Source organism: Musca autumnalis, unplaced genomic scaffold, assembly GCF_047663935.1.
Source record: "Musca autumnalis isolate F117 unplaced genomic scaffold, ASM4766393v1 scaffold_1, whole genome shotgun sequence".
Lineage (NCBI taxonomy): Eukaryota > Metazoa > Arthropoda > Insecta > Diptera > Muscidae > Musca > Musca autumnalis.
In genome coordinates this window covers 329,945,337-329,968,637 of record NW_027411644.1, presented here as the reverse complement: position 1 = coordinate 329,968,637, position 23,301 = coordinate 329,945,337, and the positions used below count along the sequence as shown (strand labels likewise).

Genomic DNA, 23,301 nt, shown 5'->3' with positions numbered 1-23,301 from the left:
CAAGAGCCCCAAGAATCTTCGTTTAGGAATTGTCGTGTGTTTTTGTAGGATTTCCCACTTGTCAAGTATGTTCTTAATCGCTAAGGCCGCCATCAGACCATCTGCTTTTTCACATGTATGTAGTCACTTTGGGTATACTAATATACAGAACAGCTGATCCCATACATGTGAAAAAGCAGATGGTCTGATGGCGGCCTAAATGTATCGGTATATTCGTAAACAATGATACTACGTCGAATGATACAAGTATGTCGTCTTTATCCAAACTTATTTCGTTTAATTTTTCTTTGAGTTCCATAGAGTTTTTTATAATATAGTCCATTGAGATGATGTTTTTGAGTATTTTTCCTATGTATTGGGACATGTTGTAACAGGGTACTTTTCGTTCGTTTTAGATTACGTTTCTACAATGCTTTATTTACTTTATTACACTTATTCGGAACCGACTTTAATTACTAAGCACACAGCAAGTCTCTAGTTAGCACGCAGCACTTCTTTAACCGATTTGTTCAGTTCAACGCTTAAAACACAACTCAACTCATGTTGCCGTTCCTACCGCTATTTATATCCAAAATCTCCTTGGTCTAGAATTATCCAGTAATCTGGCAACTTCTCGAATCTGTGCATCGAACACACAGACGCACATTCGCACTAAGCGAACAACCATACTCACATACATACAAGTAGACCAGCACAGTAATGACGTAATTACAACAACAAACAAATACACGAAATACGAGAAGTAGAAACTAAACGATAATTACATGATTATGGCAAAACAAAATAAAAGCACATTAATGAAAGGTAAAGTAACATCTAGAATAATGAAGAGAGTTCTACATGGTAGTTGTTGTTGCTTAAATAAAGTAACTGCGTAATAAAACTTTACGTTACAATTCAAATTTTTAAATTAACGGAAATTAAACTAAACTAACTTAAAACTATCAGTTACATTCGTAACATTGCCTCCCGCTTAAGCCTGTTCGTCCCGAATAGGCACAGTTCCCTCTCTGTGGTATGGGCATTGGTAACACACTGCCTCCCGCTTAAGCCTGTTCCTCTTGACTAGACGCAGTTCTCGTTCCGTAGTGGTAGCAACCGATTTAGATGTACCCTCTACTGCGTCAGCTTTGGACTTTTGCTCTTCTGAACGACGTTGCTTTCTCTCCAGGAATCTTGACGTTATACCTTCTTTCTTTGTGGTCACCTTCCTAAGTGCCACCTGGTCTTCATCGGACTTGTCCTTCCTTGTTGTACGGCCGCTTTTCGATGGACCTTTCCTCGACGTACATCTTCGCTTTTTCCTCCTCGTTGCGAGATTTTTCCACTTTCCTACGGGCCATTTGTCGGCGGCTTCCACCTTCAGCGTACGGACATCGATCTCGCCGGATTCTGCCTTTGGGCGATGTTTGCTTTTCTCGTTGTAGCCCACACTTATCGGTATTTCTACATTGGACCAAGTCATCACACGGTGCTTTATGTCCAGGTTGATATCGAAGGCAATCATGAAGTCTACACCAAGTATAACTTCGTCCACAATATCGGCCACTATAAAATCGAAATTTACCGATTTCCTACCCATACTCAGCCTTTGGTAGGCCTTTCCATGCACCGTTGTAGTCTCGCCTGTGGCCGTCCGCAACTTGACTCCATTTAACGGCAATACCTTCCCTTTTACCAAATCCGGTCTAATAATGGACTTTGTTGCACCGGTGTCTAATGTCAAGGTACGCAACACACCATTGACGAAGCCTTTAACCGTTAAGTTGTGATTCCTCTGTTGGACTATGGCTATAGAGATTGTGGGACCATCGTTCTCTTCAACTCGCGGCGGCGCCTCGTGATTGGCAGAACAGGTTTTATCTGATTCACCTGATGCCTCTCTTTCCAGATTCTTGGCCACCGGTTGTTCGTCGCTTTTTGAAGGCGGTGAGGGGGATCTGGGTCTTGCTTGCCGCAATCTGCATTCTCGGGACATGTGTCCAGTTTTCCGACAGTTATAACAAGTCTTTTTCGTTCTAGCAGCCCCTCGTTTCACACGCATCAGTGCATCTTTCAGCAGGTCGACAACGGTCTGGGAATTGTTGTCCTCAACTTGCAGCCTCCGCACGTTGTAAGCTTTAGGTTTCACCAGCATCTTCGCGGTTTCTTGGGCCAGGGCAAATGACACGGTTTCTGCAAATGTTCCCATTGGTGCCGCATACGTCGCAAATTTTATCTCTGGATCACGAATACCACTTGCAAATGTCTCAATCTTTATGCGGTCCACCAATGGATGTGTCTCTCCTGGATATGCCAACTGCGCCAATCGCTCTATATCAGCCGCAAAGTCTTGTAAGGTCTCATTTGGCTTCTGGACTCTTCCCCTCAGTTCCATTCGGTAGATCTCTTGCTTGTGTTCACTACCGTACTTACGTTCGAGTGCAGCCATTATATCCCCATAACTGTTTCTAGAAGCGGCGGGAATACTCTGTAATACGTCAGCAGCATCACCCTTCAATGCCATAAGTAGTGATACCGCCTTTTCGTTGTCGTTCCAAGAATCTCTAGCAGCCACTGTCTCGAACTGTAATTTGAACACATTGAAAGAGGTAGAGCCGTCGAACACTGGAGGCTTAATTTTTAACGCGTTATGGATAGCTCTCACTGGACCGCCTTTAATTTCCAGTTCCGACATTTTCTTTTCTATGCCCAGAATCTTCTCATCTTGAGCCAGAAATTTCTCGTCAACAGACAAAATCTTTTTATCCAACTCTTTAATTTGTACCTCCACGTTTTCTACTCTCTTTTCAATCACCATCGTGATGTTCTCGAGTTTCTCGTTAATTGTTCTAGAATTTACCTCTAATTTTTCCTCTAATTTCCTGGAATATTCTTCACTCTTTCTGGAATTTTCTTCCATTTTAACATCTAATTTGTCCATCATTTTACTGGAATTTTCTTCAACCATTCGACAATTTTCTGCTTTCATTTCCATCATAAGCCTAGAAGTTTCTTCATTCTTTCTAGACATCTCTTCTAACATTTTACTGGAATTTTCTTCCATTTTAGCATCTAATTTCTCCATCATTTTGGAATTTTCTTCACTTTTCTTATTCATTTCCTGCATAATCATAACCAGCATTGATTTCAAATCGTCACCCCTGGCAGCTACCGATGAAACTTCCTCAACAGTGGATTCGCCCTTTGCCGGTAACTCGACTTCCTCCTTACCATCGAACTCATATTCATCGATGTTCATTCCACGGCGTTCGAACTCTTCCAACAAGCGTTTTTGTAGTTCGGCCTTGTTGCCAGTAGAACACAACTCCAACTTACTTAGCTCCTTCTTCAAGTCTTCCACTCGTAGATCCTTAAACTTCATTGTAGGATGATCGTAATCTCACTTCCTGACACCAATTGTTACGGAATTAGATTTAACTAATCTCCGTGTAGACGTTGTTTTATTCCCCAGTACGATTTGTACCAAATAAAACAGGGTTCGTTTTAGATTACGTTTCTACAATGCTTTATTTACTTTATTACACTTATTCGGAACCGACTTTAATTACTAAGCACACAGCAAGTCTCTAGTTAGTACGCAGCACTTCTTTAACCGATCTGTTCAGTTCAACGCTTAAAACACAACTCAACTCATGTTGCCGTTCCTACCGCTATTTATATCCAAAATCTCCTTGGTCTAGAATTATCCAGTAATCTGGCAACTTCTCGAATCTGTGCATCGAACACACAGACGCACATTCGCACTTTGCGTATACATTTTGTATATAAAAAGTGACAACCCATATGTAAAATACATATCGTGTAAAGTACCCATAAGCGAACAACCATACTCACATACATACAAGTAGACCAGCACAGTAATGACGTAATTACAACAACAAACAAATACACGAAATACGAGAAGTAGAAACTAAACGATAATTACATGATTATGGCAAAACAAAATAAAAGCACATTAATGAAAGGTAAAGTAACATCTAGAATAATGAAGAGAGTTCTACATGGTAGTTGTTGTTGCTTAAATAAAGTAACTGCGTAATAAAACTTTACGTTACAATTCAAATTTTTAAATTAACGGAAATTAAACTAAACTAACTTAAAACTATCAGTTACATTCGTAACAGTATTTTTTAACACAAAATAACAAGAGAAACTGGGTAGTGCAGTAGTTTGAGAAATAGTAATAAAATTAGAATTAAAATAAATATACAAATATATGCACTCTTCAGTTCGTTCGCAGTCGTTAAAAATAAGTTAAAAAAGTAAGCATTCCTGAAAAAATGATTTAATATTAATAGCCTTTATTTTACAGGTGAACAACATTTAATATAATACGCCGTTGTTTATCAATGGAAAGGCTCATTTATTTTGAGAGAGATTTATTAAGGTAGATGTATTAGCAGTCTTTTACAACAATGTCAAATAGGTTTTGTAAACATAATTTATTTTCTTAAGGCCCCCACTCATTTATCAGTCTGTGCCGTCAGTCCGATGAACCCTTTCTGTATGTGTGACTGACAAGTGTGTAGCACCAACCATCAGTCAAGTCTAAAAATCTTGAATTCCTCCTCCACAAATGAATGATTTCTACGTTTTTTGTGTTCCTACACGAACATTATTTTCTGTTTTCCAAAATTGTTTATTGACAATTTGAAAATAAACACAATTACCCAGACTGATGGGGGTTCATTTTGAAATCAAAACTATTTTGATTTTCATCAGTCTTGGAAAACTCACACATACATTCTCAAAATTTGAAAAATTTACACATACTACCATAAATGCTGGCAGTCAGACTGACTAATGAGTGGGGGCCTTTAGCACAATTTCATTCCGAATTCATTATTCAACAAATTCCACAAATATTTACATTTTTTCATTCATAGTTTTGTTTTGTTTTAAAATAAACACATTTTTTGGCGTCTACCTGCATAATGTTTCTTGCAAATACATCGAGGCCTTGTTTTTCACAACTTGTTCGAACCTGGGGCTGGATTCTTGTTCTATGAAAATTTGAAATGAAAAATATTTTCTCTATAAAATTTTTTATTTGAAATTTATTTCCTTTATAAAAGTTTTCATTTCAAATTTTCATAGAACAAGAATCCAGCCCCTGAGTCAGGGGCCCTGACCTACTTTCTAGATTGTTATTGGTCTGTTCCAGTACTGCAAGAATATACTATTTTTTCCGATAACATAAAGGAAAAATGTTATCGTAGTAAAAAATAGTAGCTTCTTGCAGGTTCTGGAACAGAGCATATACCATGACTTTACGGACTCAGCTTCCGCATACAGTGTCAAAACTAATGCACGCCTTCAATACATTTTTTTTAAAATGGTAATTTTTTTAAGAAAACAATTACTCTGTTCCAGAACCTGTAAGAAGCTACTAATTTTTACTACAATAACATTTTTTCTTTATGTTATCGAATAAAATAGTAAAAATTAGCTGATTCTTGCAATACTGGAGCAGACCAAATGTTGTAAAATTTGGTCTGTTCCAAGATCTATTTAACAGGTCACGTAAGTAGCACAAATACAACTCTGTTTTAGCCAAAAATTCTTCAATGTGTCAAAATGTTTGTTTACATTTTCATACAATTTATTCACAATAACAAAAAAATTGACAGATTGAAACCAATCAGCTGGTCGTTTTACGCCCCCTTATTATTTCATCATGGTCTGTTCCAGTACTGCAAGAATCTACTCATTTTTACTATTTTTCCCGATAACATAAAGGAAAAAATGTTATTGTAGTAAAAAGTAGTAGCTTCTTGCCAAGATCTATTTATGAGGTCACGTAAGTAGCACAACAAAAACTCTATTTTGGTGGAAAATTCTTCAATATGTCAAAATGTTTGTTTACGTTTTCATACAAATGATGCACAATAACAAAAAAATTGACAGATTGAAACCAATCAGCTGGTCGTTTTACGCCACTTTATAATTTCATCATGCTTCTTGCAGGTTCTGGAACAGGCATATTGTTTTGTATTTTTCTTTTTATTTTGGTCTGTTCCAGAACTGCAAGAATCTACTAATTTATACTATTTTTTCCGATAACATAAAGGAAAAAATTTTATCGTAGTAAAAAATAGTAGCTTCTTGCACGTTCTGGAACAGAGCAATTATTTATGTATATCTTTTTCTCTGATCCAGAACCTGCAAGAAGCTACTATTTTTTTACTCCGATAACAAATTTTCCTGTATATTATCGAAAAAAATAGTAAAAAAAATTACAGATTCTTGGAGTTCTGGAACAGACCATTTATTATTGGAAAATACAAACATATGGCCTGTTCCCGTACTTTATAAAGTGGTAAAAGTCGTAAAAGTTGTAAAAGTCGTAAACGATTTTCATATAAATTTTGTGTACGGGAACGCAAAATGTGTAAAAGTGGTAAAAATTGTAAAAACTTTTTAGTTCTGGAACAGAGCTATAAGTGATTCAGAATTTAATAAACAAAAGTTAAGTTTCAAAACCCATTTTAAGTCGCAAATATAATGCTTAGTTTACATTTGGCGTCGTTTCTTGATTTTGAAGGCGTTTCGTGATTTCGCGCGGAATCAAACAAAAGCTGTGTTCCAGAACTAAAAAGTTTTTACAATTTTTACGACTTTTACACATTTTACTCGAAAAAGCGTTCCCGTACACAAAAAAGTTGTAAAATGTTCACTTCTCTTTAAACAAAAATGGCGCTGAATGACGCTCTCTTTAAAAACTTTTTACACGACAAATTTGGTCGAGGAAAAAAATAGTAACATGGTTGCCGGCGTCTGATTGGCTGATACGCCGACTTTGACATTTGTTCCAGTTTTTTTGACGTATTTTCCATTTTTCCGTTCCCGAACTATTTCAAAAAACTTGTGTGTGATAACAAATTTTTTGCAGTTCTCTCTTTTACGAGTTTTACCATTAAAAAGTACGGGAACGAAGCTAAAATTTATCATGATTTCGCATACAAAAATGAAATCATCTCATTTCGTGATTTCAGCGAAATTAACATCGAAATCACAGTACACATGATATACAACCCTGTATTTGCATAAAAAAGTACCAAAAGTTGCAACACTTTTCACGTATCACAATAAATAAGGTAGATGGTCAATTACTGCAACAAACAATTTTAGTATCAAAATTTATAAACTGGTCTGTTCCAGTACTGCAAGAATCTACTAATTTTTACTATTTTTTGCGATAACATAAAGGAAAAAATGTTATCGTAGTAAAAAGTAGTAGCTTCTTGCAGGTTCTGGAACAGAGCAAACAATGTGAAAAAATATTAAATTATATTGTTACAATGCTATTTTTCATTGTGCTCCCGTACTTTTTAATGGTAATGTTAGAAAAAAGGGCGAATTGTCAAAAATTGCTTCCCCATACAAATTTCTTAAAAAATACGGAAACGAAAAAATGACGGAAATTGCAAAAACTCCAGCATAAATGTCAAAATCAACGTAGCAGCTATCATATTAGATACCAATGAACATGCTTGCTGCTAGTTTCTACTAGGCCAAAAGTGTATGGCAGAAAACAGGAGAAGAGGGTGTTATTCGGCGCGATTTTTGTTTGAAGAGAAGTGCAATATTACTATAGCTCTGTTCCAGAACTAAAAAGTTTTTACAATTTTTACCACTTTTACACATTTTGCGTTCCCGTACACAAAATTTATATGAAAATCGTTTACGACTTTTACAACTTTTACGACTTTTACCACTTTATAAAGTACGGGAACAGGCCATATATTTCGAATTACGGGAACGCATTTTTAGCACTAAACGAGAAAACTACTGCAAGTGCTAATATTGTGCAGGATCTGAGCACAACTTTTATCTATCAAAATTTATTATAACGATGTCTCAACGATAAAATCATTTTTTTATTTTTTCATTTGTTAGTACTATACACAAATAATACGATATATAGATAATTTTACTATAATTTTCCAAAGAAAGTTTTAAAATTCTATATTGTCGTATATTTTTGATGATTAATTCAATTTGCAAAAACTTGATTTGAAAATTCATGTTCGATCAGCTGCGCATATGCGTCTACCTTGATCATTGTGATATGTTTGAAATCAACAAAAAATAAGTGTAAACACCGGGGTGTATTTCAAGATTTCGTGAAATCCAGTGGATTTTGGAGCGCAAGTGTAAACTTGGCATAAGCGGACAAAACTAAAGCACCCCCAATTTGAGGTACAACAAACGCTAGTAAAATCAATATTTCGTTGCTTATCCTTTATTCTGGATGACGCAAGCACATCGTTTAGGCATAGAGGATATCAAATAATTAATTATTGCAGGCGATATTGCTTTTCAGACTATTTTTGCGGTTTCAAATACATTTTCTATGGGTTTTCAATTTTTTTTGGATGATTTTCGAGTTAACGATCTCCCACAAGCCCCAATTGAGAGTTAAGATCAGGGGATTGGTTGGGCCAACGGAGAACTTTTGTCTAATTGTTTTGGAATCACTCCTTTACCACTTTCGATACATGTTTTGGCTCGATATCTTCCTGGAATATCCATCTAAGTTATATCTCTTCTTCAGCATAAGGCAACATCACTCCTTTTACTACGTTACGATACTTCAAACGTTCCATAATTCCATTAATTTTACGAATTGGTCCAATCCCTTGCCCCGAAAAAAAATCCCAGACCATTGTGTTCCGCCTCCATGTTATACAGTGCCCTTATAATATTTAGGATTTAACCGTTGCCCATTTGATCTATGCCTTATGAAAACAGCACAGTCCTCCATGTTTGGATACCCCAGTTCAGGTGGGTCTTGGCGAATTCCAGTCTGGCTTCCATCGTTTTTTTGTCGATATGAAAGGTTTTTTTTTGCTGGTCGTCGACTGAATAAGCCGTCGCCTACCGTTCTTCTGTAAATCGTTCTTTTGCTAATTTTTCAATCTAAGCGATTTTGTATTTGACAATTTGACCAGTAGTGGGATTCTGTAACTCATTTTTGCCGTTATCGATAATTGTCGGTAAAATTAAAATGCTTATAATTTCGATAATTAACGAAAATTTTCGGTAATTTAACGACGAATAAAAAATAGTCGCTAGCCTCTACCGACAGAAACAGTGATGCCAACTTTTCTTTATGTTTTTAGTCATAATTTTGCGATTTAATTTTACCGATTTTTGTCGGTAACAGCAAAAATGAGTTACAGAATTCCACTACAGAAGATGCTGTAGCATAATTTTGTGATGAATATGAACAATATTGGCTAATGTTTTGGTATAGCCCCCTTATAGCGATACCATCCGATCTTCGCTATTTTGAGTATTTAAGCAACATTTTCCTACTAAATTAGCTGTAATTTGGTACTTATACGGCGTTTATATTATAGTTTTTTGCAGGATTAACCTTCTTTATGAGGATTTGTTTGAAGTATATACAATGGAAATGACATTTGAAACCCAGACCCACTGGGTTAACCTTGTTATATATAAACTGCCTATTAGGGTTCCTAGTGGCCACAAAACATTTCCACCAAAATTGTGGACCTGGGTCCACGTTTGGGTATAACCCCCATATAACGGTACCACCCGATTTTCTGTATTTTTAGGATTTAAGTTAAATTTTCCGAAAATCAATTATTTCTCCTGCAATAATTTATTATCCTCTATGCCTAAAAGAGGAGCTTGCTTCATCCAGAATAGAGGATATGCAACGAAATATTGATTTCAATACATTTTGTTGTACCTCAAATTGGGGGTGCTTTAGTTTTGACCGCTTATAGTACGTTTATATATAACCGGATTTAACAAACCCAATGGGTTTTAAATGTAAATTCCATTACATATACGTCAAACAAATCCTCATAAAGAAGGTTAACCCTGCAAAAGGCTATAATATAAACATGGCCTTATATTTGCTACCTAAAATGTTTTTTGAATTTTAACTTCTGTTTATTAAATTCTGAATTCATTATGTTTGCATTTTCCAATAATAAAGATATAAATAAATAAAGAGAAAATTACAAAACATTTCACAACAATGTCTTCTTAAAAAATACCATTTTAAAAAAATTTACTGATGCGGTGCTTTAGTTTTGGCCAACACTGTATGTTCAAAAGTTTGTTTCATCACAATTGGTCTGTTCCAGTACTGCAAGAATCTACTAATTTCTACTATTTATTTCGATAACATAAAGGAAAAAATGTTATCGTAGTAAAAAATAGTAGCTTCTTGCAGGGTCTGGAACAGAGCAATTGTTGATGAATTTCAATTCAATAAGTCCCGGGCCACACTAAGAGCAATTTCACTGAAATTTGGACATGAAAGTAAAAGGAAATGTAAAATAAAACGGTCTGTTTGTTTCATACGAATATTGCAACAAAGCAAAACTGCAGAACACATGAAACCGTGTACACTAGTTTCTTGAAATTATGAATTTTTCCCAAAAAATGCAAAGTTTCGTTTCAAAATTTCATTGAAATTACTCTAGTGTGGCCCGGGACTAAATGTTGCAATACCATGGTAGAACAAACCATGTAAAGTAAATACTACAGCAAATACAACTCAACAACCACATAGAAATTTGGTTTTGTTTGTAATGTTGTGTCAAAGGTAAATGTAAACAAACCAAGGAAACCTCTTTATTTGAATTTAAAAAACTAATAATTTTTCACATTTGATTCAATATTTTGGAAAACATGAATGAAAATTCGTTACATTTTCAATTCGAATGTTTCCACATCATTCCACTAAATGCATAATTTCTATCAAAAAGTAGAATTCTTACAAAAATGTCTGGGGTCGCTGGAGTATGTTCGAATTGAGTGTTGTGAAAAAGAAACTCAAAATAAAATGCCAAAAAATACAAGTTAATAAATATTTTGTTTTGGCAAAAGGCTACATGGGGTTAGTTTTTGACGGGAACTATATCCTTAGACTAAAATATTCATGAAAATATTGCAATTTTCCGCAAAGATCGTCTTCGAACTTTTTGGAGTTTTTGGGTTTGAGTAACTTGATTGCGGCAAAATTGAGTATTCCTTCGTCTATATTTTTATTAGTCTATGTTACAACTTTTTTGTGTACGGGAACGGGTTTTCGGGTAAAATGTGTAAAAGTCGTAAAAATTGTAAAAACTTTTTAGTTCTGGAACAAAGCTGTATACTACTCTGAGATCAAAAAACTTAATAGTATAATGAGTAATAAAAAATATCAGTGTAAAATAGAGAGGAGATATGATTACATTACTTTACTTAAACTACTCTCAATATTTTTGTGGGTTTTGTTTTTGCATTTTGTTAAAGTATTGTCTGTTATCTGTTATTTCACGCTTATAAAGCTACACTTGACCTACAGTGAATCACAGTCAAAAGTATCCATTTCAATTTCTTTCATTAAAACTGCGATTGCTAAGAGTTAATTAATGTTGGCAATTTCATTCTTTTTTTATATTTTTACATTAGGGTCTTAGCTTAAATATAATAAAATACAATTAACGAAATTCGGGTAAGTTTTGATAAAAAATAAAAATTTTTAAACAACATCGATTTCTACCTCACAGTGAAAAGTATCCACTCTAAACTTTCATGAAACAAAAAGGATTTTTAAAGAAAAATGTTATTTTTAAAAAATGCTTAAAAAGCCTCAAAAAATTAATTTTCAAAATAAATTTTATGTTTTCTCGCAAAAAAAATCTCATCGCTAAGTGGGTTAATACCATGGCGGAATAAGGTGTTACATCAATAACAATAATCGGTCTATTTAGAGGTAGTTTACACTATCTATCAATGTCATATGACACGAAATAAAAACATTCCATATCTACCCACGGAGACAATGTGGAGACGTAATTTTATTATATTTTTGTTGTGGTGGACGCACAGAATAAATGGCGTAAGGAAAATCTCCAATATTTCACATATTAGTGAATATTTGACGATGGAAAATTTCATGTCATATGACATTTACATATAGTGTAAACTACCCCTTACCTCACCAAACGTCAAAATTACGCATTACTGTGAATTGATCGTTTACCTTTTGTATGTAATTTTTTCACAATAATGCATTTTGACAGCTAATGTGATAATCCGCTGTTTTTGCCGTTGTACCTGTATTATTGTGCCATTGTTAATACATAATTTTTGTGGAAAAGGATTTTGGTTTTGTAACCGGTATTTGTAGATTAAAGTTTCAATTTACTATTGGTGTCCAAAATAAATGAGAGAGAATTGTTGGGAGAGTAATGTCCCTTTGTTAAACAACGGCTGACATGGCTCTCATTTGGATTTGTTATTCTCTGTTGTTACGACAACGTGCAGGCGTGTACATAATTAATTTACATAGGCAAAGCCGACTGATATTTTTTTCTTTTTTCCTATAGCCTCCATATAGCGTTACCACCCGATTTTAGGTATTTTGATGCTTTTATCTACGTATTCAGGCCGAACTGGCTACAATATAACCTTAGAAATTGTTTTTCACAGAGCATGCTAAGGAAGCATTATACATATTATTAATGTAATATATTATTAATATAATATTTAATAATATTTTTGTATTGTAGCAATACCAACAACAACTACAGCAACAGCCGTAGTACATTATGATGGCACCACCTGGACAAGCGCAGCCTCAGATCCAGGTGATCCAAATCGTACAGCCAACACAACAGCCAGTACAAGAGCCAACACAACAACTTCAATCTCAACCTCCTCAAGCACAACAACCCCAACAACCGAAACAAACCCAACAGCCCAAAAAAGGATTGGTGTTATATGAAGAACAAAGGCAACAAGCAACAAAAACAAAATAATAATACCGGAAGACGTAACAATGATCATGATCAGTACGATGTACATGATCAGTACGATGTCGTACTGATTACGATCATTATTACCCCGGAAGACGTAATGAGGAGGTACGTCGCACTGTTACTTACTCTGCTGCAGAGCAAAGCAATGCAGCCCTACATAGCGGAACAGCACCAAATGCTACAGAGCAGAACAATGCAGCCCTACACAGCGGAACAGCACCAAACGCTACAGAGCAGGGCAATGCAGCCCCACACAGCGGAACAGCACCACCCCCGCAACGAGTTGTTGTGATACGAACGCCGCCCTGCAGAGTCGAGCACAGCTTAGTTTAAAATTTATTAAACAAATTAGGACCTATTTTACCTCGAAAAAACTTGAATTATTTTTTTATTTCAACAAAGTCTTCTGTGAAATTAGTAATTAGTCCTTAAAACTAAGTACAGATAATTAAACAAATTTCTAATTAAAAAGTTTTTTTAAAGCATAAACTACTCCAATCAAACATAAAAACAGGTTTTATATTAAATTTAGTATCATATTTTATATTGAAATGACAAATTATTAAATTTTTAATTAGTGTTAGATGTATCAAAAGGATCCGAACCAAATAGATAGAACAATTGTAGGGCTCAAAGTCAAACACATCATTAGGTGTGTACGATAACTTCGCAAGTAAAAAGTACTTGCAAGCACTCAGCAAGTTCTCACTAACGTCTCTCCACCAATTTTATTCTCGAAGCAAAAAATTTGCAGATTGTTATCGAACAGCAATTTGCAAAAACTTGCAAGAAGTCAGCTGATTTGATAAACAAGAAATTGGCGGAAAAGATTAAATTTAACGGCTTATCTTTCCTTTACCCACTCACCTCAGAAAATTATGAAAAAAATACCACAGATAGTGCTTTTTATCCCGATTCCAACCATGTATTGCTTTTGTTGCGGAAATGTATACTTCCCAAGAAATGGGCCTCCAACGTTCCACAAAGTCCCTTGTATAAAATGTTGGCAAAGCACTGCAGAAAATTATGAAAAAAATTACCACAGATAGTGCCTTTAATCCCGTTTCCAACCATGTATTCCTTTTGTTGCGGAAATGTATACTACTTTGGGCCTCCAAAGTTCCACAAAGACCCTAGTCTAAAATGTTGGCAAACCACCGGTGATGTTTATACTGATTTCAACGATGTATTATTTTGTTGAAGGGTATGTATACTTCCCGAGATATAGACCTCCAAAAATATCTAATTTAAAAGAAAATTTTGTTCCCATCCCCGAGATTTGCACATGTCCATAGGAGAACTCTTAAATCCCGGACGAAGGCCGGCTATTTAGAGAAGAATAGGTTAGGGCCTTTGTGGATTTTTTCAGGCCCATATCTCGGGAAGTATACATTTCCGCAACAAAAGCAATACATGCTTGGAATCGGGATAAAAATCACTATCTGCGGTAATTTTTTCATAATTTTCTGCGTTGGGTCGGTAAAGGAAAGGAGTTCCAATTTAACAATTGAAGGTGTCTACCATTTTTTTTATTTTCCATTTAAAATTCTTCTTCGATCCATAAAATCGTGTACACACTTAACAGCTATATTATTTGATTTTGTGTCAATAGATGTGAAAATAATCTTCTCTCCTTCTCTGGCCTTTCCTACATCTTGTTCTGAGTGCGAGAATGCGGATTGGATTATGACAATAGTTTGTGAGATAGGGCAACACGGAAATCAAAGACACGAAAATCCAATGGTGTTGTAGCTTGTGCCTTCAAATATAGTGGCTCTCCTTCCCCGTTCTTATTTGATAGTGGTCGATTGACTTATGCAGGCAAACCCGTTGACTTGACTTGCGCCAATGATCCGGAACTGAGTTCCACCCGGCTATCGTGTTAAGGCCTCGGCTTCTGGCTGAAAGCATTTCTGCCTATTATGTGACGAGGCCCTTAGTGTTGCTACAACTACAATTCACTTTCCAATGCACAAATATAAAACATACTGGAACGCAGTGCGATGTTTGGCATACATATTTATTGATATCGTTGGGAATACCTGGCCGTCTGCATTGTGTTTCTCCTACTCCATGGATGCACTGCTTTTTGCTGAGATTTGATACCTTTAAAATAAAAAAAAATAGTCACCAGAAACTACAAAATAAGTTATTTTACTTACATTACCGTTTTCCATAATTTATTTAATATTTTTCCCCTTTTTTATATCTATTTATTTTTAGTCTGTTCCTTTACTTTTGAAAGTGGTAAAACCGGCAAAAGTAGCAAAAGTTGTAATCTGCTTCCATATGAATTGTATGGTGTCTGAAGTAAAGGAACGCTTTTCGAGTAAAAAGTTGTAAAACTTGAAGATTCTTGCACGTAAAGGAACAGAGCTTTTAATAGGCAAACATTTGTTTATGTTTTTGCCAAGAAGTCCGCCACAAAACTTTCGAATTTAAATCAGCTGATCAAACTTGCAAATTCTTACAAGAAAAATTTTCCTTGCAAAAACTTGTAAACAAAAGTCTCCAAAACTCTCCAATATTCTCTCACAATTGTCTCCAAATTCTCTCTCTTTTACTTTGCAAGTTTGTTATCGAACAGCATTTTGTAAAAGTTTGTGCAAATTTGCCCAAACTTTTGGGTTATCGTACAGACCTATTGCTAATTAAGCTGGGTACACAATGTCAGTTTTGAATGACAGCATTGTTGTTGCTTGCTAGTGTGGCCGTTCATTTTTGTCATTCATCATGCAACCACGAAATGTTTTGTGGTTGCTGGACGGTTGGACAGTTATCGATAATTGCAAAAAATCGTCATTCAAAACTGACAATGTGTACTGCACTATAGAAACCCCACTATTGCTATTGCCATCTGTTGAATCCTCAGCTCTTCGATCAAAAGCTCTTTATTATTCATGATCTTGGTGTTGGCGTTGTTGAACAATGCCATTTCATTTTCAGTGGCCAGTGGACCCCCTTCGCGTTCCCCGCCTTTTATTGAACAAACTTGTTCGAACAGCATTTTGTAAAAGTTTGTACAAACTTTAAGGTTATCGAACAGACATAATTGCTCTGTTCCAGAACCTGCAAGAAGTTGCTATTTTTTACTACGATAAAATTTGTTCCTTTATGTTATCGGAAAAAATAGTAAAAAGTTGTAGATTCTTGGAACAGACCAAATATGGACTATGTATGTTGGTGTGTTGTACGTGATTGTTTGAGCGAACGACGTAATTAAGGCGCTAGTATGAACATGGCATTACTCAAGTCATTGTCAAATTATCGATTGCATTTTATTTTCGATTAATTTCGATAGGTCCCTACTAATCGAGTAATCGGTGTGTCTGTGTGTGTATTGAACTTCTGTTGTTGTGTGTAGAAAGAAAACGTTAACTTCTTCTCAGCGTTTCGCGTTCAGTCTAAAAAAAAGTTCGTGAAAAGGTCGTGTGTTGGTTGCTTCTTGCGCTACAGTCTTTTAACAATTTTTAACTTAAATTTAGAAAAGCTGTGAGTGGTGGTGTGTGTCGCGTTTTTTAATAAATTGTTAATTCACATTTTGAAGATAATACTTTATCAGTTTTTCACAAATTTGCTGTTTTCCTCCTTTCTTTGCGGCTCTAATAAAACAGCCTGAATTTTGTTTCATTGCAAAAAATTAAAAAGACGAAAGAGGGCAGCAATATCGACAAAAAATGCATTTATTTTGAAAATTTACAAATAAAATATGCAAAATTTTCATAAATAGTGTTGAAATACGAATATTAAACACAAAATACAATAAAACAAACGTTAAATATTTTTTTTGTGTGAAAAAAAGTTAAAACGCTGTTTAACGAAAGCAAGGCTAGCAAGCAGTTTGTAGTTATTGAACACCAGAAAAAAAGAAGGGGCAGCAGCAGCAGGCAGAATAAAAGTGTTGTAATGGGTGAGTTTTGCAATTACACGACAAGAACAAAAACGACAAAAAAACATGAAGAATATGGCTGAAATTGGGGGGTAGAATTTGTGAATGGAATGAACTGTTGTTTTATTTTTTAACCCTGATGATTGATTTGGAAATCTATTTCTGCAATAAAATGTTTTGTTAAGTGCAGAATATGGAAATATGTTGTTTAAATTTAATTAAATTAATTTACACAAATTGATTGTTGGCCATGTGAAAGAGTGTTGTGTTTTTGTTTTTTCTTGTTATTTCTTTGTACACTCCCTAAGAGAGCAAAAAGAGAATGAGAGCCTGTCTCATTGGTGGTTTGTTTTTGTGTTCGTTTCGAATTAGAATTTTTCTGCAATGTATTCGAATTCGAAGTATGATATCACCCGTTCGTTCGTCCACTTTACGCAAAAACAAAAAGGTTAATACATTTTAAACACGCACTTCTTCGGGGAGGGGGGCACATGTAGAAAACACATGGCCATATGTGGTGGCCTGGCCTGGGATTCATAAGGAATTTGTCAAAAACAAAACGGAATGGCTTAAATTACTCATCGTTTAAATTGTATTCCCCCATTTCCTCGTTTTTGAGAAGATATCAAAATTGTTTTACTTCAGACATGATACCACAATCATAAATATGTCTTGACTTCAGAAAAAGGTAAACAATGACGTATACATTTCCTTTTACGCTTTCTTGTTTCATGTGCTTGGTTTTAGCACAATCAGTCTAACGTGGTTCGTATTTTTTTTATATCAATGTCATGTTTTGAAGATGCTATTCTGATATTCTTGTTCGACTGAATGAATGGCTGAATGGTTGGTTAGTGACTGTTCCATATTTACCAAATAGGTATTCAGCTTAAAACGAACAATAATTATATTAATAGGTATAACCTTTGTTCCAGAACTAAACATTTTTGTTGTAATAACAATTTTTGGTACTTAAGTATATGTGAATGAGCTTTTAGGAAAAGGCTAAGTCAAGAGCATTGTTATAATTTATACCATTTGGGATTATAAACAAGCTTTTTCGTCATTTTCGTGGCTTAAGTCTCATTAATGGGTACTTTACACGATATGTATTTTACATATGGGTTGTCACATTTTATATACAAAATGTATACGCAAAGTGACAACCCATATGTAAAATACATATTGTGTAAAGTACCCATAAGTGTCGAGTTTTGAGCCACCCCGATACCAAACTTGTATACCGATATTGAATGTTATCAAACTCGACAATTACAAGGCGGCCTTATCGACAATTTACCATCACTACTTGTCAACAGAATTGGTAATAAGCAAGATCGTCTTGATCGTCAACACAAAACCAAGAATAAAAGTTTAATTAGTGACCGCCTGCGTCCATATTTTGAAACGTTTGTTTTTATTTTTGTGTGACAATTTTAAATTGCATTTGACCACGTGAGTATATTTGAAATACTTTTGTGGTGTCCTTTCTGTGTATTTGCTGTTTTGTTTAGTTGCTGCATTTCCCGCCAAACAACGATTTACTTGACCTTAATTTAAGTCAAAGTTGCAGATTCCTCGTCCTTTTAGACGAATCTCGGAACGGGCTGAAATTTTGTACCAGAGGTACTCTTGACCCTGATCACAACGATATATAGTTTTTCCGAGATATCGGTCTTGAAATGTTACTATTCTTACTTGGAGTGTACTTTTACACCTGTTCATAGAGGAAAGTCTTAAATCATTTTTTAAATGTTGACTTTATATTTTTAAATAAATTGTTAATATTTTTTATTTTTAGAGAAATATGGAAAGTCCAGCTTAATCACAGATTTGTTGTTTTGCCAAAGTGAATCTAAATTGTTAATAGATAATTTAACAACTTTTCCAAATTATTAAAGGCATTAAAAAACACTCTTCATGAGCTGTAACACGGTACTCATATTGTATAGGTTCATTAAAAGTGGGGATAAAAAAAAATTATGTATAAGAAAATTGAAGACCGGAATCGGAATCTATATAAATATAAATACCATATTATATAAGACCATATTACAAGGCAATTCACGGCCTTCTATATGTAATTTGCACCAAGAATTCCGCGGAATCTATTAACTTCCTGAGAAATCTGATGAAAAGCGGGCATTTATCGACGTCCAAGAAGCAATATTTTGCACAAGAACAACTCCAAAGCTTTCTAGGGTCTCAAAATTTGTAATATGACACTAATTTTGTGTTTTTTTTAAAGTGCATTACTTAAAAACGCAAATAATTAAGCAAGGGTCGGCTTTAACAAGCTATACAAGAAGTTTGACCTTAAATAACGGCATTTGACCCCCAAAAATTATTTTTGCTGTTAATTCCATAAATTGCACGGCAATACTCATATTTCCTTGGGGTGTATGTAAACTTTTGTCCTCATCATTTTTAGGTTTTTGTAAAATTTACCGTTATTTGTATTATGGGATATACTTTTGTTCTATTAAATATTGTTTATTAGTGAGACGAAATAAAACTGCATACTTGGAATTTCATAAAAATCACTACTAACCTTAATACCCGAGATTTAGGGGGTGTATGTAAACTTTTGTCCCTGACTGTATATTTCAGCACTGCTGAGTGACAGGTTCTAACTTGTTTTATAAATTAAGGAGGATCAACACTATCTCTTGAGCTTGGGGCGATATTCGAGTCAAAAACTCGCATAAATCTGGAGGGTTTATGTCCAAAAGGTAATAAAATTGACAAGTTGGTATCTGAAGTTGTCAGCTCCAAAGTCTCAATTAAACTCAATCGCAATTGAGTTTGCTTCTTCCGCTCTCCATTTAATCCATGTAGAACTGATCTTGCTTCATCCGCTAAAGGGGTTTTTATATTGTCTTCCCAATATCAATTCTGATTGGGAAACATTATGGTGTTAGATTGCATTCGAATGATGTTAAAACATATGGCATGTGGTGTCCTTTTTACGGCATCGTTTGAACTGCTTCAGAACATGCAGTGGAATCACTAGTCTACACTGAAGAAAGAGTTGTTAAAATCTAGTGAGCTAGTTCAGTGCCTAGTTCGTTTACGTATGAATGCTTTCATGCAAATGATCCGACCGATAGCTCCAGATAGTGAAGTAGGTTGTTCAAACGAACTTTTAACAACACTCGCGACTTAATGGAACTAAAACAAAGTTAAGTCGCTCTACAACATTAGATATGAACGTACATTTTTAACTAGGAATTATTATATCCTGGGTATCCGTGGTGCATGTAAGTATGGTATACTGTAATATCTTTTATTGCTCACACGATATGTCCATTGGTAGCGCAACTGGGCCCAATTCCAAACTGTCATCATCATTAAAATGATTATTTTTTTATGAATTATGACAAAAATGATCAGTCAAGTTTTTTCTTCATTTTCTTGCCTTTTCTTTAGCTGCAATGAATGGCAGTTGTCAAGTGTGATGAATACCGCACATAACATACGTACACATATGTATGTATGTTTTTACGTTTATATGTACCTGTCTTCATTATTAAAAAAGAAAAGCACGCATATAATGTGACATCTGTTGTTGGTAGTTACGATTATAAGTAAAAATAGTAACGGTAACATGCTTAACATTCGTATCGACCGTCTGTCTGTCTGTCTGTCCACTTCCATTCATCCGCTTCTAGTAGGTGCATTATTGTTTTTATTGCCATTTTTGTTGTTGCGGACGTGCCATGAATGAAAAAAATGTTTCTTTTTGTTACTTTTTTCGAGTGCGTTTTTTTCCTCTGATCCGATTCCGTTATTGTTGCTGCTTTTGTTGGCTTTTTTGTGTATTTTTATTTTTGATTGAATGCATTCGCGCATTTCTGTGAATGAGCTCTGATGAGGAGTGCAATGTGTGTTTGTTTTGTTGATTATTTTGTGGGGGTTTTCTCATCTCATCATTCAATCATCGTTTATTATGTTTTCTTCGACTTACTGTGCATCTTCAATTGCAGCAGTTGTAGCAAGAGGAACGTTGTTGTTGTCTTTTATGAATAGAAAAGTTGTGACGGGGACTTTTTTCGCCATCAAATGAAAAAATGCTAAAGTAAACTATAAATTATTCATTCTTCATTCCAAATGCGACGGGGCATTATCACGCTAATGAAAGCGAAAGGATTGTCGGATTGTCATTACTGCTTCATAATTTTGTGCTACTATTGTTTTTATTTTGTTTACATCCAGGGTGGCAAATGTGAAATTTTGTTTGGGGTATAGGTAGAATTCGGAATGCCTCATCACAACGATATATAGTTTTCCGGGGGAAGTCTATTCTTCCCGTGATATGGGACTTCGCATTTCGAAAATGTCTTTGCATTTAGGGTCCCAAGGACTATCTACTGTAAAAATTTCAGACCGATCCGATAGGTGCCCATAAGCAACGTAATGGTGTTAAAGTACATTTCCCAAATGTCAAGACTCATATCTCGGGAAGCATGGATTTCCCCCCGGGTTCAGGGTCCCAAGGGCTACCAATGGTAAAAACCGAGAGGTGCCCATATCTTGGGAAGTATGGACTTTCCCCGGAAAATTATATATCCTAGGGTGACAAGGGCTATCAACAGTAAAGTACAGTACACATTGTCAGTTTTGAATGACGATTTTTTGCAATTATCGATAACTGTCCAACCGTCCAGCAACCACAAAACCAAAAAGATGTAATTTCTTGAACTCCCTAATTGTAACAACAACGTCACATACATATACCATTTAAAAATTCGTCTAAGAAAAACACAAAAATACATAAAACCGGAAAACATTGCATAAACTCGTACCTATTCAGCCAACTGTCACATTCCATATAGACATTATTTTGTTTTAACATCCAAACATTCCTCAAAAGAACATCATTGAATGTGGGCCACCAAAATAGAAAAACTGAACAGACAAAAAATGTTAAAACACCAAACATATGACTCGGAACTTTAAACGAGAAGTGTGAGGTTGGCGGATGCGGTGGCACACGACATGTTCTCAAATTACAAAACACTCGAACAGAAAAAAAACGCAATCCATTGTATTGGAAAAATTCCTTTGTTAACAAACAAAACACACTCGTTTGGCTGCCACTAAAATATCCTCCAACTAACTCATCCCTCACAGATGATCATTTTATTTATTGTTTGTATGTAGGCATCTTTGTAAGTAGCAGCAACATAATAATCATAATCATGAGAGGAACGTGCTTAAGTACAAAAAAATTATCCCTATTTTCACAGTGCATTCCATGCGAGTGTGTTTGCGTGTATGTTTCCCAAAGTGTATCTGCTAGTCGTCCAGTCGAATATGTATACCAATGTTTGTGGACGTGAAAGGTGGAATGGGGGGTCACAATCTAGGTCATATGCACTTGATTCATTTGGTTGTTGCTGTTGTTGTTGGGTTTATTCTCTGCCACTTAATTTATATCTATTTTTAGGAGTCACACTGCCTGCCGCCGCTGCGGCTTTTCTGTTGTCGTAGTCGTCGTTGTCTTGGAACATGTTTTCTATTCTACTTTTCATTAATTACTCTTTTATGCTATTGTTTTTATTTCTTCGCATATCTACTGCTTAATGATGTTCCTCCCCCCATTTAAATTTATCCGATTTATGCTGTTTAAGTTTATGTCGATATTCTTTCGGTGGTCGTCGTCGTCTTTGTGTTCGATCAATATGCGGTTGGTTGGATATGGATGGATGGTTGGTTGGTTTCCGACAATTCTCATCATTTCTATGCAAGAAAGAGAAATCGTTCGGGAGGAAAATTATCAAAAACGAGAGATATACCAAATGTTCTTTTAGACGATGACGCTAAAAACATGAATATGCCTATATTGAAGATATTTGCGCTAAGAATTGAGCAAATGTTGTGCTGTATGTGGGAGAGGTTACAGTGAAAACCTTAATGTGGCGATACTACGGTAATTCAACGTGTATTATTTTAGACTTATTACAGATTGTTCTTTTATTCCTAGTTCAATGTTGCAACTTATTCTTTAAGAACCTCCATTTAGACCCTATTACAAGGTGGCGCAAAAGTAATCTTCCGAAGTTTTTTGGCAGTAATTTAAAAAAAATGAAAAACTTTGATTTTTCTTGTGGATTATTTTTATTTGGTCTTTTAATTTTTTTTTTTTTACATCAAGTCGAGAATGTGATATCAGATAAATGGCCGCCGCAACATTTTATTGTCATTTGAGCCCTTTTTATGGCATTTTACATCACTTTGGCCAAAACTTCCGGCGATAGGTCCTAACATTCTTGGCGGATATTGTCTTTAAGAGTTGACATAAACCCGCGACTTCAAAAAGCCCCACAAAAAGAAGTCTGGAGCGCCTCATCACTCATGATAATTTTGGATGAAAAATCATCTTCCTCTTGGTGGTGATTAAGGATGGATTGATCGTATGTTAGACACGATTGGCGGTCAGCGTTTAACAGCTGATGTACCGTCTGGACTTTGTACGGAAACATTTTCAAATATCGTACCAAAATTCGCTGTAAAGACCGTCAACTGAAACCCATTTGCGTGGCACGTCGTCTGGTCTATGTCGAAGGCGCTTCTGTGACATCCTCGGCTACAGCAGCAATATTCTCTGCAGAACGG

General features: G+C 35.3%; 1 protein-coding gene across 4 annotated transcripts in view; it reads left to right on the top strand.

Moving 5' to 3' along the window:
- Positions 1 to 16,104: 16,104 nt before the first annotated feature.
- Positions 16,105 to 23,301, top strand: part of Unc-115a (actin binding LIM protein Uncoordinated 115a) — a 41,613-nt gene continuing 34,416 nt past the window's right edge. For 2 of the 4 annotated variants that reach the window (XM_073963385.1, XM_073963386.1), the window contains exon 1: positions 16,105 to 16,704. In XM_073963385.1, the coding sequence (XP_073819486.1) occupies positions 16,701 to 16,704 (4 nt within the window). In that variant the 5' untranslated portion in view covers positions 16,105 to 16,700. The remainder of the gene's footprint in view (positions 16,705 to 23,301) is intronic. The other 2 variants (XM_073963383.1, XM_073963380.1) reach the window with 2 other exon arrangements.